Here is an 18,775-nt window from a genome sequence, read left to right as displayed (position 1 = left end):
CACCTTTTCATAACCAAAATATTCAAGAACAGAAGCATATCATTAACTTCAACCTTCATTGTGAATCTTATGGTAGGCCTAATGCTGTTGAGAAGGTGAAGAAATTGCTGCAATCTTGCTGGCCCATGTGGACAAACCATGAAAGCATCGTCATTGTATCTGAGCTACTTAGTGGGTTTGTGGTCTGCTGTATCCAATGCTATTTCTTCAAAGTGTTCGATAAATATACCACTGACCACTACAGATAGTGAGTTTCACATTGCCATACCATATTTCTGCTGATAGAATCTACCCTCAAACTGGAAGTATGTAGTTGTTAAATGGATGTCCAGTAATTCCACTACATCTAACATGTATAAATGAGTGTTCTGGGGAAGATGGATCCATATTGAGCCTATTTCTTATGACTTGTAAAACTTCTTACACTATTACATTGGTGAACAGACTGACAACGTAAAAATTTGCAAGGTAGTCTTCATTTTTAAGGTTGATAGCCTGTATTAATTTTATGAAGTGTTCTGAGTTCTACATGAAGGAGTGTGTATTGCCAACTACAGGGCTCAGGATCTTGGGAGAAAATCCACTAAGTTACAACATGGAGAGTCAACAGATGAATCTAAAGGGGATTTCAGGTTTGTGTATCTTTGGAAATATATAGAGGTGAGGTGGTTTACTGTGGGAAGGAGCCAGTTGATGTTTCAAGGTTGTGGGAAGGACAATCTTGTGCTTGGTCAGAAGTTTCCATATCCTCCTCTCAATTTGAGACATGGGGTCCCTACATAGAATTTCATAAACTCCTGGTAATAGTAGACTGAATATCAATGACACTTTCGTGGTTGAGTCACAAGGGCCACATGGGCCAGCAAGAGTGCAGAAATTTCTTCACCATCTCAACAGCATTAGACCTACCAGCAAATTCACAATGAAAGTTGAAGTTAATGACATCCTTCTGTTGTTGAATATTTTGGTCATGAAGAGGGGTCCAGAATTGGCCATTAAAGTGTACTGGAAACCTGCACATACTGGTTGTTATCTGCACTTCAAGTCCGACCACCCACATCACGTAAAAAGGCTTGTCATTCACAGTTTGATTGGTCAATCTAAGGTCATATGTCAGGATCAGAAGGATTTCAACAATGAAATTAAGAACATAAGATATAAGCTGATGCTTAATGAATACCCACAAGAACTCACTGACTCTGTAATGAAGCCACTGAGAAGAAATCATTTTTCTTCACATCAATACATCAGGGCACGGTCATTATCCCATATATTAAGGGTATCTCCAAAAGTTCAGATGCACTGGTAACCGTTTCAATGTCAGGATCATTTTCAAAACTAAACATAGTGTGTGTACAATATCCCATGTGATTGTGGCAGACATTACATCGGTGAAATGAGCAGATCTTTAGAAGTATGCATTAGGGAGTACAAATATAACGTGACACTGGGTCTGCATGAAAAATCAAAACAGCCCAACGTGCATATAGAGAAAACCATCAAATACGTTGGAAAGAAGTGAATGTCTTGCAGATCGAACCAAACAACACATACAAGAAATACAGGACACCAGATATCCTGACGGAGTTTATTTGTGATTTTCCACACTCCTTCTGACTGAATGGTGGGAAAGTGTGTCAAAACATGCCAAAGTGACTTTGTAAAACATACTTTGCATTTCACTATACACGGTGATTCTCTTATCCCATAAAACACTGAATAATAAATTAATCATTGCTGAAGATTGCAATACAGTCTATCTCAATTACTTGTTCCTCAGCACATAAGGTTTTCTTTTGCTGTCCAATTTAAGTGATCCCAAGTCAGTTACCTCAGCAGTAAATTTCCTCCCATTTAAGATTTTCCACAGTTCTGAGTCAAAAGAAACTCTAAATGAGGTTTCACCATATTGTTATCACAGTATACATTCTGGACATTGTCCACAGTCTGAATGTGACTGAAATTCAGCAGGCTATAAAACAGGTGATTTTGAGGGGAAAATGACATGTCTCATCTGCGATAGTTACAGAATTATGGATACTGTCACACGATTGAGTGACTATAGATGGGGTTTGGATTGGTAATTGGATTTACTGGACTCTTTGATACAGTGCGTAACTATATTGTACAGGTCACTATTACACTCACACACACTAGTGTCCACAGACACACCTTCACTAGCCATTGTTCAGTAGTGGCTTTCAACATGAATTTTCATCTTCCTCTGGGTTCCCAAACTATAGCTGGCCTCAGATACCAGCTACTCTTGACTGACTGACTCACGCTAACTGTCCTGCTTATAACACCTCAGCACGGACCACTCAGAAAACACTGTTCATCTGTTGCTGTTTTCAACTGTTGCCATGCAAACATGCTTGTTTGCAAAGCTGTTACTCAGTAGTGGTTGCCAGTTATTTGCTTATATCATGGGTTTTGCCTAGCAATGGGCCTCCATGCTGCAATATTGAAAGCTAAACAGTGATAGAAGCAAGTGGTACAAATATATCCACAACCATTATCACAGGGACACATGTTAATATAAATCATTTTTCATCCTAAATCACTTTATTAACAACCCCCTGCATTTCATCCATTTCTTACTGGGACACACTACATACACTTTTATGTGAACATATGTGCCAGCTCTTTGGTCTACAAATGATGGAGCATTTTTCCCCTCCCTTCTTTGTCTGAAAAAGATATTCAATTGCATTTTTCATGTTCACAAACATAAAACGATAGTATCAGATAGAAGACAAGGGAAAAATACTCTCTGATGCCAACTACCTGGTGCAGAGTACTTCTTCAGAAGCTAATAACCATTCAGATAGTCACAAAATTCCATATCTTTCATGAAATCTGAAAGTATATTACTATGTTTGTAAGAGTCTGCCACCGTACCTTATCCTTAGCCAAACCAATCCAATCCATATACATCCTACTTTGACATACAAATAACTAGAGAGTTAGTAATATGGAATTTGAGACAAAATAAACATACAACTGAGCACTTCGTATATGCTAAGTGTTGTAAAAACATACTTAAAATTATCTAATTGCATAACTATGCCAAAACTAATGTTCTGACATCATACTCTGCTCTAGTGAAATACTTAAATTATAGTCAATGGTGTAAAATATTTCATGAGAAACAAAGACTACATAAATTATAACTGTTTACATGAATGTCTGCAGGTACTAAGAAACTGGCCTGGCAGTACAGGAAACAAAGCTTGCAGTCACAGAATCATACACATATACATACATTTATTTATTTACAGGTTTAGTTATTATATAAAAAACTTAGAAGACTCTTAAGCGGCCTCCGTAGTCTAGAGGTAACGTTCCCACCTCACGACTCATGGTACGCGGGTTCAAACCCGGCGGAGATCGTGGAATTTTTAAGGGCGGAAAAATTCAGGGAACAAGTCCTCCGGGAGGGACTTTAAGCCGTGGGTCCCATGTCGTAGCTTTACGGCATGTAAAAGAACCTCATATCTCCAAAGGAGGTCACTGAGCCAAATTCAAGGACGTTTCCCGCCCAACAGTAGTCTCTAACGCCTCTGATAGATGGGGAAGCATTATAGATACCGCCAAGCCAGTAGAGGCCGAACTCGCTGGCTCGGTCGGGACTGATGGTACGCACCAATATCAGTAGGGTATAGAGACTGGTAGATATCATAGAGGGAAGCATAATAGATCAAACTTGTCGCGGTGCATGGGGAAATCCACCCTCTCCAATAATTAACTAACTAGAAGACTCTACCAACACAAAGATATTTTTGTCCATTATTTGAAGGCTGACATGGCTATGCCAGTGAACCGAAGGCTGACACTAAGTCAAAGCATAAATTTACAGGCTTACCAAGGAGTGTCATGTTATTTTTTTCTCGTGCAGCTTCCAGTTTCTCCATTTCCTGTGCAAGATCCTCATGCTTATTGGAACGTGCACAGTCTGTAGCTGTCTGTGCAGACAAGTTACGCACATTCAGGGCTGTGTGATTCCACCTGTACAGAAGAATGGCTGTTTCCTGGTGACCTCTGGCACATGCCCACATCTGAAACATTAATCACAAAAGCCCCATGTATTGTTTTATCATATCAGTCTTTGCTTCTGTCAACTCTCAAGAACTTTTTAATCAACTGACTGACTTTTATAAATGCTGGTATAAACATATACCACTTTCCAAAAAAGTATCTGACTTTATTTTTTGCTGCTGTAAGTAATGGCCAAGGGGGGGGGGAACTGAGAGCAGTGGTAGAAGGGACTTTCATGTGCATGCATGATTTTTTGTTGACTCGCAACACCGCCAGTTGCATCTGTGGTTGCCAGATAGCGAAGTGGTATAACATGTGTTCGTCGCATTCTTGTTTTGCTCAAAATGACAGAATGCTTGGAGCAGCGATACTGCGTCAAGTTTTGTCAGAAACTTGGGAATACCCAAGCAGAAACAATGTGCAAAATTCAGCAGGCTTTCGGCAATGATGTAATGGGGGTCACTCAAATTATAGATTGGTTCAACTGCTTTAAAGAAGGCCGTATGTCGGCGGACAGTGACCAGTGTTCCAGGAGACCGTCAACAAGCCGAAATGCTGATGCCATTGAAAAAGTGCAGACACTGATCATGGAGGACTGTCATTTGACCATCCGGGAAGTTGCTGATGAGGTTGGGATCAGCAGAGATTCCGCAAACACAATTTTAACTGAGGATTTGGGCATGCGAAGAGTGGCGGCAAAATTTGTGCCCAAGCTGCTTTTGCCAGAGCAGCAACAACTCCACCTTGAGGTTGCACAGGACATGCTGGAGTACGCCAACAGGGATCCTGAGTTCCTGCAGAATGATCACTGGTGACAAGTTGTGGGTGTACGGATATGACCCGGAAACCAATGTCCAGGCATCACAATGGAAGCAACCAACATCTCCAAGGCCCAAAAGAGCACAACAGATCCAGAGCAATGTGAAGGTGATACTGACTGTTTTTTTTTTCAATTACCGGGGTGTTGTGCATCATGAGTACGTACCACTAGGCCAAATTGTCAATAGGGAGTACTACCAACGAGTCCTCCGCCACCTTCATGATGCAGTTTGGCGCAAGAGACCACAGCTGTGGGATGCACGCAACTGACAGCTGCATCATGACAATGCTCCAGCTCGTTCAACACACCTGATCCAGGGTTTCCTGGCCAAGCACGGCATTCCGTGGGTTTGCCAGGCTCCCTACTCTCCTGACATGGCTCCCTGTGATTTCTGGCTGTTCCTGAGATTGAAGACACCACTCAGAGGCTCCTGTTTTGACAGCCACGAGGACATCATACAGGATGCGATGGCGCAGCTGCACGCCATTCCAAAAGAAGCCTTCCAGAATTGCTTCCGGCGATGGGAGGACCACTGGGCTAAGTGTGTGGAGTCACAAGGGGCCTACTTTGAAAGGGATTAGGTATTGTAACCACCCAGATACAGAACTTTGTTTTCCCGGCCCAAGGTCGGATACGTTTTAGCCAGAGTAGTATCACTGAAGACCACATAACAATTTTTTCTGCAATTTCATACCATCAGTTATACCAACATGGGGGAAATTGTGAGACAAAGGCAATACTTGAAGAATTTAATGTATGAAACCGACATTTTGTATGATTAAAATCTTTAAAAAAATGTGCAAAATATACCACTACTGTTGAAAGCAAAATTCTAATCAACCACCACATGTATGCATACAGCATTTAGCTTGGAAATAACTTATAAACAAACCTACAAGTTTAATACTAAACACTTTTTCATGTATTAAGTTTTATAAACATGGATATGATACGAAATTTTGAGATCATACCAGACAAGTTTCAGGTAGTGGAAATTCATATTAATGAAACTTTTGCACAAAAATAAATTATTAGAATGTATATTAACATGTAATCTATACTAATATCTCTTTGTTTTTCTCAAATATCTTGTTAAAGATAATAATAACAAGCTTCATGTCCACCAAAAATGCAACAAAGTAAGGTTATCATTACTGACTATGAAATTCAATATGGTTAGTATATGGAACATTCACAGAACTACTTCACAGCTGTACTAGTGTCACTTCCACCTTCCAAGTTTATTCATCTGCCATGTTTTCATTACCAATTACAGGTAATTAAAAGTTGGAAGTTGGGGTGACCTCTAATGGCATAATGTCCATACTAAAATTGGTATATGGTTCAGAACTTGAAACTGGGTGACACATGCAGACAGACACACCATCACATACACAAACAGCATGGTGCGGTGATCTCACAAGCCATTTCATCCCTTAACCTCTTAAAGTCTTCTCTTCTAAGTACAGTGCACAGCCAAAGTACATTTAAGATGACACCATATTGTCAGGGCTATGCTACAGGGATAATAGAATACTCATTATTTTATGGCAAATATGTATTTTGTTCAGATTTTCCAGAAGCAGAAAAGCTATGACTGATACTTGCATGGTACTGCCATCTATGCATGATATTCTTAACTATATCAGTGCCAATTTTAAATGGAAGATGAGTCTGACTCAATGCTGCACACCATGATGCTTTGTGGTTACAAGTTAACTATTGACATTTGGCTCCAAGGGGTTAAAAGACTAACATATGGTAAAACACGACAAACTACAAAAGGATTCAGAAGCAAACAGGCTTAAGTGGTTCAGTTATGACAGAAAATGAAAGAAGACGAGATTTCTAAAAATATAAATGCACTAAAACCAAATGGAAAGAGATTTGCGAAAGGGTGAGTATATGACAGGTACAGCAAGTGAGAACAGAGGTGCAAAGCAAAGTTAAGACATGAACAATGTTGACAACTGAAACTGACAGAATAAACAAAAATGGAAACTTCAATCTCATGCTCATCCCATATGAGACCAACAACTACTCCCCCCACCCAAGTGGAAAGAAGAAAATTGATGCTTCATACAATCTACAATCTTATATCTTACTATTAATTTCATCAACTTTTATCAGTCAGACTCAAATCTCCAACTACTATGGCTCTGGTGGCGGAATTAAAAATTGGCAGTAATGGGACAAACACTGTAAACCATGCGATGCTAGATCTCCTGGGTCCTGCTACACCAGTAGATGCACTGTCAAAATTGTGCACTGCATGGGCACTAACGGTTAATGATATCTGAATTGCATTTATATAGCCCTGAATTGCAAAATTGCAGAAGTGGATTCTTCGAGTGATTAGTGGTATTAGTAGTCGCACGTCATGTAGACAAATTTTTAAAGATTACAGTGTTTTAACATTGCCTTCTCTGTATATATTGGAGGTGACATGCTTTATCAAAAAATACAAGGCTTTTATGGCAATAAATTCAGACATTCATAATTATAACACACGAAGAAAATTAAATTTTCATCTACAGCACTGTAATACAGCTCTTTTTAAGAGGAGTGTGATAAATATGGGAATTAGTTTGCATAATAAGGTCCCCAAGCAAATAAAACAAAGGGAAAATTTTAACTTATTTAAAAAGGAATTAAAATCTTTTTTGCTGAAACATTCCTTTTATTCTGTAGATGAATTCATGTCTTTTGATTCATCTAGTGTGTAAATGTAATATATAGCTGATTAATTTGTTGTATTTGTGTAAATACAATGAAATTAATGGTAACTAGATCTAGATAATATTATTCAGATGACAAACACCCTATATTGGGGTGGTACAGTGTATACTGTAAAGATATGCATGAGAATTAGATGTAAAATTGACAATTTCCTTATCCAAATGGTTGTAATACCTGTATGTATGAACTGTTGAATGATAATAAAATGATAATGAATCAGAAATTTGATGACAACTATGAATGTATGTTGTACAGGATGCAGAAAGAAAAAGTTGTGTCCTATTTTAAGGTGCTGTACCTACCATGAAGAACAAATAAAACTGTACAGAAAAGTAGTCAGTGCAATCAGTTTTCTGACAAAGATTTTAACCAAATACACCATAAATAGTGAAGTTCACAGTGCTGTAATTATACAATTTTATATTTTTTTTACTGCAATAACTAAGGATACAGATTTTTATAGATATAAAAATCAAATATCTCATGAAAAATCAGAGCATGTCATAATGTTTTATATCTAAAATAAATCTTAATTTAAACATGCATGATATCTCACACAAGAGCTCCAAATTTCACCAAAATGAACTAAATTTTTTCAAACACTTCATCCACTGATTCACCAGTTACTAGGCATTTTTAATGACCACGGCATTACAGGACTATTCAGTCTCTGTGCTCTGTTGTTTAAGTCTTTGAAGCTTCTAAATCATATTTAAAATTTTGGTTCCTAATTCCAAGAAGACAAATTCCATTGTTGTTAGGAAAGCAATTCCTCTTCATTCTTTTTGAGACTCATAAATATACTATTAAGTAGGGGGAAAAGTGGTAAAACAGTATGATCAAAAGCAAATAGCGAGTCCTGAACCAGCAGTGACAAGATAAGTGCAAGAACACAGTGTAGTGGTGTTCAGTGATGTAGTAGTAAACTAAAAGAAAAGGATGTCAAGACCATAAGTGACAAACTGAAATAATGCTACAAAACAAGATAAACATTACAATATAAACATGTTCAGGAACTTCAACTTCATTCTGATAAATCAATTTTACTACTTCTCTCTGCATACTCTTACTACACATAAAAACAACAAACAGAGCACTGAATCTGTACCAGTGGTGTGTACCCATCTTCATCCTGACTGAGAGCATCAACCTCAGTCTCCAATAAAAGAGAAGAGTTCTCAGCACGCCAGTGGAGCATGGCACACACCAACCTGAGGAAGGGAATTTATAAATATCTTAATACAGTAAATCAAAATATGATGATGATGTGTTTGAGCATCCTGTTGCTGTAGTTGGGCTTTTCATATATGTGTATATGTGTAACACGGTCTAGCAAATGCATCATATCATAGGTTTTTGGTTACAACACCATTTAGTCCATGTTTTCATACATATGTATGACATCTTTCAGGCATATGAGAATATCATCAGGTATATATGACGATTCACATAAATTGCTACACTGTATTCTAATATTTTATGGCATGCAAGACATCCTAAAAGCATACTATATTTTATTTTTTTAAACCCCACAACCATACAATTTACAAAAAATAAAACCCAATTGCCAAGCAAAGAACTGAAATGCAATCTACATCATAAATAAAGAAAATGGATTGAAATGCCAGATCTCAAAGCCTAAACTCTAATATGGATTTTTGATGTAATGGCACAAAACTACTATAGACATGAAGTTGCAAAAAAAAAATCAAGAACATTAGCAAGAAGATAGTGTAAACAATATTAAAATAAAAAATGGAAAGTAGTAAAGAACATAAAGAACAAAATCTCAGTGAACAAACTCACTATAATAAAAGCAGACAAAGGGTAAACCTCAGTTGCACTCACACAAAATATGCAACTTTATACAAGAAACCAATTTATAGTAATTATTAACAATTCAGCCAAACATTATAGAAAAATTGCAAAAGAAACACTAAAACAGTGTAAAAATTCCCTACAGTTCAAAACCTACATATCACAATAAAATTATATAAATTAGATACACCTACTAGTCCAATAATCAATTGCAAGAATGTACCTGCTTACAAATTAGTAAAACATTTAACAACAACATTATACAAATTTTTACACAAACAAATATTATAATAGATCGGGACTGTTGTCACCCATACGAACACAAACTGTCAAGGATGTTACCTATTAACCTTCAAATGCCGGACTTTTGACATGGTGGTAGACTGAGCTAGCCGGAGTTTATTTAAATGCCCGTAGTTGCTCGGCAATTAAATGTCTGTTCCTGTTAGGGCGCTTGCACTGCATTTGAAAATGCTGTATCTAATACGATTTTTATGATAAATTAACGGAATTAACTTTGTTTTTATCAGCAAAGAATACAGTGTCGCATATATGATATAAGATTTGAAAATATGTAGACAAAGGAGTTATAAAACACTTTTAATTTTTTCTTCTAATTTTGATGTGTACTGTAAAAAGTTTCCCATTTCTTCACACAGTAGTTCTGCATTATAAAATCACTCCTACTTGTAACGCTTGAAATATTTCGCATTCTCTGGTACCATAAAACAGCTGGAAGCAATGAAGTCATTTGGTTCTCTGCTGGCAAGTTTCACGTCTTTGTTACACATTTCAGATATCCCAGTCTTTTGACTGAAGGACAGAAAAGCGAAAATATGACCGTTCAATAAAGGTTATACGGGGAATATTCACTGTTCCCTAATTCAGTGCCCAGCCCTGCCATTGCAGCTGAGATACAGAGTGCATTCAGTTTTCTGTAAGTTCACAGTAAACTTGAATATTGTAGTTTCATTTTATCATACAATGGCAATGAAACATTGTTTGGAAGATGATGAAATTGAAAGAGAGATGAAATATATGCTATGTGACATAGGACTGTGCTTTCTCATGTGCTCCAAGGAGTATTACACAAAGGCAAGATTCAGTTACATGACATGGGGGATGAAGCCTGTACATACGTCGAGCAGATAACAAAAAAATGTATGTATATTGAATTTTACTATATTTAAAAATAAATATTTAGGATTGTGCATATGTTTCTACTAGTGACATGTGTGCACACTTCCACTAGCGGCATTTAGATGCCTGACTGCACAAATTGGGGTACTTTGGCCATGACAACAATACTCATCAGTGTACTGTTCGGTGCACTTCGGACACTAAAGGTTAAACAGACTACACACATATCCAATAACCAAAGAAGCAAAAGAAACAACATTAAACACCATTAAAAGCATATTACAAAACATCAGTACAATATTTGACCCCACCCCCCAATTTTCCGACCTTTTACAAAAAAAAAATTAATCCTCAACACTGAAAAATTGAGCTACCTTTATATTCAGCAGGAAAGAAGTAAGAAAACTCATAAAACTCTTCCAAGACCCTAAAATAAAAACATCTTTCTGCATACAAAGCATAACAAGGCCTCATTCACAAACAATAAATACAGCAGGAGCAGAATTTATCAAATGAAAGCCTACACTCGCCATTAAAATACATAGGATAGGGAGAAAATTCAATACCAGATATAAAGAACGTATTATCCAAAACGTCCTCAAATGAAGAAATTGATGAACCACAGAGCAAACGCTTGCATCTTGACAATGTAGGAGACGTAAAAAGATGCTTCAGAAAACTTTATTATGAAATTTTTGATAATGTTGTGAATCAAATTGAATTAAGATTTCAGAACTTAGAAAAGCTAAAATTTCTAGAATTAATACATTCTAGTTGCAGTAAGAAGTATGAAAAGACATTTCATGAAATTCCTTTTTTGTCACTGAAAACCGCGTATGGTCAGCATTTCAATTTTCCTCATTTAAGAAGTGAACTGAGTGTATTTTGATTTTAATGAATATTTAAACATCCTGAATGCAAGTCAGCTTTTGCTACATCTAAAAACTACAAACATCAACAGTGCACTACACCAGCTGACAAAGTTATGTGAACTGATCGTTACAATTCCTGCAAGTAGTGCTTCGGTTAAATGTTCATTTTCTGCACTGAAGAGAATTAAAACTTATTCGAGGAACTCTCGGGGGGAAGGTAGAATGTTCAGGTTGTCTCTATTGTCCACTGAGAGGAAATTATTGGAAAACATTTGCAACAGTGAAGGTTCCTACGACCATGTCATCAATAATTCTGCTGCTAAGGATCAGAGAATAGAGTTGGTCTTCAAATAAATTTTGGTGAGTTGATTGCTATCAGTTCGTTTATTAGATACCACTGCTTCCCTTACCAAAACATAGTACTGCACGCCACTGCACAGGACATACACATGGCACTATAGCCAACATCACTGACATTATAAAGAGAGGAGAGAAAGTGTAATATTTACACAGTTAATAAGTATACCATGTTTATGGGAACGGAACAGGCAAACTGCAAATCAACAACACCTACATTGATGCTTACAGTCTACTATTCAAAGCCTTAGACAGACTATAGATCATGTAACATTCCCCCTCCCCGCACGCACACGTAAATACAACCATATACAACAATACAGTTTAAATAGTAATTAATACACACCACATAAAATACAATGTACAACATACTGTTGGTATATTACAGGAAACAAAAATAATCCAGAAGATATATAAACATTGCTGCCATGACAACAAGAGGGAACACAAGAGGGAAGAATATAGAAAAAAAACACAACACCGAATTTTCATACAATATTAACAAGAATCACACTTGTTTTTTTTTTTAAAAATAAACTTTCTGACTTACATGTCTTGCATACCATGAAAAATTAAGAGTGATGTGTAGCAATTTATATGAATAATTATATATATATACCTGATAATAGTCTATTTTGGCTGAAATGGCTCATCATAAATATATACATAAATATGGACTATGTGGTTTTCTAACCAACAACCTATGAATTGCTGCATTTACAAAACTATATTACACATGTCACAGTATATCTATGTATTATAAGCTTATGAGTATTATTCAAAATACTAGTCAGTTAATAATATCACACAATCATAACTGCAAGTTCCACAAATCAAAGCAAATGGTTATCAGACACTGAAAGCAACACTTTTATAGTATCATCCATTCCAAGAAAGTATGGAAAGAAAAGGAATCCTTTCACATATACTTGTAAATGTAAATATTGTTATATGTAAATTGAACTGGACCAAATACTAAACGTACACATTTGAATATCACCTAACCACCCTTTGGCTAGGGCGCGCACGCACACATATTTGCTCAATTTCAGGCCATCATCTGCTGCTATTACTGTTTAGTTTGTCAAAATAATTTTAGATTTCTTTTGTATTTTCAGTCAGTAACGAATAATTTCAACACCTCAATATTTCAAACTTTAAGTATCAGGCACCAGCATTCACAAACATTAAGGAAGTTCAAAATGAAATATAAAAAATTTTAATTCTGAAAATGTTGTTATGGTAGTTTAACATACATACTTTCTGGACACTAAAAATCATTCACTCACTCATGGAGCTGAGCCCTTCTTGAAAAGCTGCCAATTGTGCAGCTAGTCACAGAGCTTCCCAGCGTTTTATGGAACCCAAAGGGTCATTACCGTGTTCACGAGAGCCCTCCACTGTTCCCTATCCTGAGCCAGATGTATCCACTCCATACCATCCCATCCTACCTCTCTAAGATCCAATATAGAATATAATCAACAACAAAAATTTTTTTNTCCTACCTCTCTAAGATCCAATATAGAATATAATCAACAACAAAAAATAATTTTTTCCAGTTTTGTATGTGTGAAACATGGTATTTTAGTTTCAGAAAATAACATGAACTATGTTTCAAAACAAAGCATTTAAATCTGAGATCGATGAATTTCATGATAAATTAAGTATTTACATGAGGACCTTCAGGATTCTTACAGATTGCCCAGTAATGTTAGGACAGTGATATACATGAGACTATGTTATATTGGACCTGAAGCTAGGATGGGAGGCAACAATGAATAGATACAAAATATCTGTGTAAAAATCCTCTTGGAAAGTGGCCATTCAAATGACTAAGACTAGAAGATGGACAGATGATATTGTGACATGAGGGCTGAAGGCCAGAATAGTGCAACCAGAAGAGACAGCTGCTGCTATGCAGTGGCAAGGTAAACGCCTCTCCATAGCAACAAACACACATGCAACAGTAGAGGAACTTCTGGGCTACTGCTAGGCAATGCAGTGTGTTCTACATGGTCTGTGCCAAGGCTATATAACATGGATTTGAATCTCCTCTCATTCAGGAAAAATATAAAATGCTTAAACTTGGCAGCGGTCAAGCTTATGACCATTTAAGTGACTAAGCTACCGTTGTAGCATAAGATAAATGAGATAGGCACCATCTGCTTTGTAAAGAATGGACTGACAGAAGACTTCCTTATAGTGCATAAGAATTGATTTTCAACAACATGCTATATGTGTGATATGTACACTTGACAAAGGACAAGCATATTACATAATAAGAAACAAACCTGTCACCTTGCCAGAGAGCATGTTACACAAAGAGAGCTTGGGGGGGGGAGAACTCTAGTAGTGAGATTCAAAAGGCTAGGCACCAAGATGAACTGATTGGTGGTAAACTGCTAGTTATAAAATAACTCTGACTCTGGTCGAACAGGAGACCCCATTTCCAAACACACAAATAGTCTTGGAACCAACTTACATTAGGTCATTGGTCCCAACAGGGTTCAAAACCAAGAACGACTCTGCTGGGGAAGGCCTGCAACAATTTACTGAACGAGAGTGGAGTGAACTGGACTGGTTAGTCAGTCATGGCTAGGTCATGAGAGAGTGGTGAGGCTGCAGATAACCAGTAAGGACAACAGCATAAAAGCAGAGGAACCTCCAATACTGCTAGCCACTACCCATCAACAACCAGTGAAGATTATTATAGACTGAGACTAAGGAAGTGCTGTAGTGATCTGCAGTGTGTGTAGATCTGTGAAACTCTTATAGTTAATTGCAGTTAAAAGTTACAAGTGTTCAATAAACACAATTAACAATCCAAACCCGGTGTCTAGTCACTAATGCAAGCCAATATAAAGATGGATCTTAAGGAAATAGGTTATGAGATGGAGTCAGGTGGAACTGATTGCGTATTGTTCCTAACAGTAGGCTTTCGCATTAGCGGTGTTGATTTCTGGGTTCACTGCCAGAATTTGTCAGAAATAAATGAACAAAAATACAGAGTACAGGTAACAAAAAGTAACCATGATCACACAAGGAAAGCACAAGACTCTTGCTATGGCCTGGAAGGTCTGTAAAATTCTTACTAAATTAGAAGTATGAAATAAAGATGGCGATTTGATGAATTGCTTGATATGTTGAACTGAATCTGAGGCTTATGTATGAAAAATCTCACTCCCTATCCCACAGAAGAAGGCAAGAAATTTTACAAATTTAATGATTAAAGTACAGCCAGTAGATATTAACACATTACACACAGTTGTCTGATGCAATCAACACAGTTGTCAGATATATTTATCATCTTCGCCATTCTGACAGAAATTCTGCTTTGATAAAGTAGTCCTACCGTGAATATCCCAGAGAAGCAGCCAAATGAAGAAGTGTCATTCCTCTGTGGCTTGAAAACCATGACGGATTTACTTCTTCCCCTGACCTCCATGGTCTGCTAGTCATCTCTTGGCAGTAACTCACTAGTCGATCTTCAAAGTTACTTTGACTGAACAATGCAGAACCTTCTACCTGAAATAGCACTTAGTTTTTGCATGTTGTTACTATAAAGCATTTTTCTTCTAATCGATTTTAATTCATCTAGGTACATAAAATTAGGACAGACAGACATGTAGCTAAGATTCATAACTAAATATAAAATACAGTCTGTATCAGTGGAATCAATTTTTGGATTTACATTCAAATAGTATATGGACTGGATTGAAATTATTCAAAATAGGTCTCAACAGGAGGCCACAGTATTGGCAGTCAATATTCAGGTTATAATGACAAAACATAAGTCATTTAAAAATGCTAAAAAGGAAATACTGTAATCAGTATGATTTTTGTATGATATCAAATGTATAATGAAACAGCACATGCTGAATGCCTTACAAAGATTTTATGTAGTGATACCTCAAATTTACACATAACAGATTCTCTCTGCTGGCATAGCTACCATAACAAGATAAGGCCTGTTACCTTATTATTAAAAACAATGCTAAAATAATTTCTTTCTTTCAAATGAAGAATATTTAATACAAGAGAAGTTGGATATAGGAATATTAACAATTGCTTACAAGAGGGTACGCAGTATTTGCAGTAACTGTAAGGTAACTAGCAAATGAGAGAGTTTAATTCTTTCTTTATAACTTTGCTGAAGGCTGTAAGTTACTGAAAAGGCTAACAGAGAAGGTACAGAAGACTAATCAGAAATTTACATATTCAAGCAACAAACCACTCACTAATTCTGAGCCATCAGGTTCCTGCTTTATCTGCAGGCGGTCATCAATTGCCTCTAATCGCTGCAGAAGAGTAAATTTCAGAAGATTGTCACTGCTACTTCGCTCAAGCTTAGGCTCACAGGCAGAGGCCTGATCTTCCCTTGCTGGTTCCTTGTATTCAAATATCACAGAATTGGAAATGACAAAACCCTCACAAGCAACTTGAAGTGTAGCCAAGCCAACTTCATGGGCTGCAAAGAGAGATCAATTTATCATACTCATGAGTATGTCCACATGAATACTGATATGTAAATAGATAATGTGAGGCCAGTTCATTAAATGACTGGCAGAAAAGGGGTTAAGAAATAAATTTCTGAGACCCAGTTAAGCTAGTGGCAATATTTTGCAATACTGTGTAAACATTTAAGAATGTTTCTACCTTTACATTTATGTAGAAACTGATATTGGCTGATGTGTATTTCACAAGATACCCAGCAGATGACAAGAGTTACAAGAAAAAAATACGTAAATAAGATCTAAACGTTTGTGACAATGTTATATCAATATAGTTATTGTGTTTCTGGATATTATCCATCATCCTGCTTTTATTTAAAATACACGTTTCAGAGACTGGATTCTGTCTCTGTCTTCAGGTGGAACTTACTCAGCTGGGCTCAATCGATAGAGCTAGTCCCAATCTCTGGACACCAGCATCTGTAAGACCTTTGCTTCTTTCCAGCATATTCTTGGACTTCTTCACATGCACACTGGGCTAATTTTGACTTTTTCTAGAAATACAAGGAATTTGCCCACATGTCTCTGGTAGATCATCGATCATAAACCCAACTTTGACATCTCACCTATCTGGACTCCCATTATTGCAGCATAAATCAGAAAACTACATCTCCATCCAGCATAGATTATGTGTGAAAGTCGTGTTTTTAAGCTGGTACCATACAGATAATTTATCTGTTTAGTGATAATTTCTAGTCTTATAGTACTCTGATTTTAGCAATGGTAGCCATGAAACAGTGCATAGACATAGGTACGAGGCCTCATAAGTATGTGGAGTTTTTAATGTATTTAATATTTGTCTTAAAACGTAAAGATGGTTTGTGCTGTGTTTGGTTTGATGCTGGCGTCCAGAGGTAGGGACCAGGTCCATCAACTGGGTTCAATTGAGTAGGTTCCACCTGAAGACAGAGACAGAATCCAGTCTCCAAAATTCCATATGTTTTAAATAAAAACAGGATGATGTTTGTCCACAAATATAATAATTAAATAATTAAATGTAATTCAAAGCCATTCCTATATACTTGGTTATATATATATGGTTCATGTGCTGTCTCTTCTGCTTCAGACTAGTTGTTTGGCATCCGCTGTATAGTGCTGGTTGTTTAAGTTTTTAGTTCTCTCTGGTTTTCATGGTTTCCTTATTCTTGAGTTGTCCTGTATGTGTGGTTTGGTACACTGTGTCTTCTAGGTATTCCTCAGCCGCTTTGGCCTATGCTGTCATACATGTATTTCTGGTTATTAATCTGAAATAATTGCTTATTGCAGATGTTGCTGAGGAGTTCTGTGTGAAATTCAACAGACCTCTTCCTCAAGAGCATCTACAATAAGCACGATTATTACAAATTTATAGTACCTGGGCAGTAACACCTGAGCACCCCACTTTGCACCAATGTTGTTGGAACAGGGAATGTGTCAAACAGCACTGTATATGGAGAAGTAGTTGAATACCATGGTCCAGTCACAAGTACTTTCACTCCACCCTGTAGAATGTGATAAAAAAATCTTAATTTGTGAATAAACAAGCATATTACAGAGACACAACATTGAGTACTGGGAAGCTACCAGCAATGAGGCCACCAGATATGACAGTTTGGATTATTACTTATACATGTATATGAAAAGCTTTATTTATGAAATGATGATATCATGCTTCACATGGCAACCAGCTATTTTTTTAAAAGAATGACACTATGCCTAAGAGAAAGTAATTGCCACTTTGAGCCCACACAGTAATAAATTACTGACTAAATAAAAACTGAAAACAGTAAACAAATCTAACAACCTGTACTGGCCACTGTCTGCAATCATTAAAATAATATTCCTTCAATAAAAACTGTAAAACAGGATATATAAAATGTATACAAAAGTATGCAGTCTACACAACAGTATTATGTATTTAAAACAAAGTAGACACTATCATATCAATATTTGCTTTTATTGACAATTTTTGTCACTTCTCACATAAGTTAGGTTATGTGGTCTTGACCTTACTATCGTCTTGTGGAGTTATAGTCGCCCCTACCACCAGAAAATCATGACAACACGTAGCGGTCATAAAGTTTTAAAGAGCTTTATCACAAAATATTTCATTTCCATTTAGTAAAATTTTAATATTTATGTTTTAATCTTTAGTCTCGAATTTCTTTAAATTTTATTATCTGAATATTTTAAAATTTTAACTGAAAAACTCAATTTATACATTTAAAAACACTCAAGTGCACAATGAGGTTCCATATTGAAGAATTAGATGCAAATTGTTAGAAGCAATTCAACAAATGAGTCTGGTATTATTGTACGCCTGATGATGACCCAGTACATGGGCCAAAACATGTAGCATCAATAAAAACAAATACTGATACGATAGTGTCTACTTTGTTTTAAATGGTTACACTATTTTTGACTTTACAATGATGTCCAAGGAACACTGTGAAGTACTGACTTAATGTCTTGGGAAACCTGTAAACTGCTGAATGATAGAA

General features: G+C 36.6%; 1 protein-coding gene across 12 annotated transcripts in view; it reads right to left on the bottom strand.

Annotated features, from left to right (window-relative positions):
* Window positions 1-18,775, bottom strand: part of LOC111868918 (calmodulin-binding transcription activator 2) — a 444,850-nt gene that overhangs the window by 62,827 nt on the left and 363,248 nt on the right. For all 12 annotated transcript variants that reach the window (XM_023860018.2, XM_023860017.2, XM_023860021.2 and 9 more), the window contains 5 exons: window positions 17,650-17,776; window positions 16,023-16,252; window positions 15,137-15,309; window positions 8,706-8,808; window positions 3,866-4,058 (listed from right to left, as the gene is read on the bottom strand). In XM_023860018.2, coding sequence (XP_023715786.1) covers window positions 3,866-4,058; window positions 8,706-8,808; window positions 15,137-15,309; window positions 16,023-16,252; window positions 17,650-17,776 — 826 coding nt within the window. The remainder of the gene's footprint in view (window positions 1-3,865; window positions 4,059-8,705; window positions 8,809-15,136; window positions 15,310-16,022; window positions 16,253-17,649; window positions 17,777-18,775) is intronic.

The sequence above is a fragment of the Cryptotermes secundus genome, unplaced genomic scaffold (genome assembly GCF_002891405.2).
Source record: "Cryptotermes secundus unplaced genomic scaffold, Csec_1.0 scaffold753, whole genome shotgun sequence".
In the NCBI taxonomy this organism is placed as follows: domain Eukaryota; kingdom Metazoa; phylum Arthropoda; class Insecta; order Blattodea; family Kalotermitidae; genus Cryptotermes; species Cryptotermes secundus.
The sequence above is the reverse complement of the archived record's forward strand: the minus strand, read 5'-3'. Positions and strand labels throughout refer to the sequence as shown.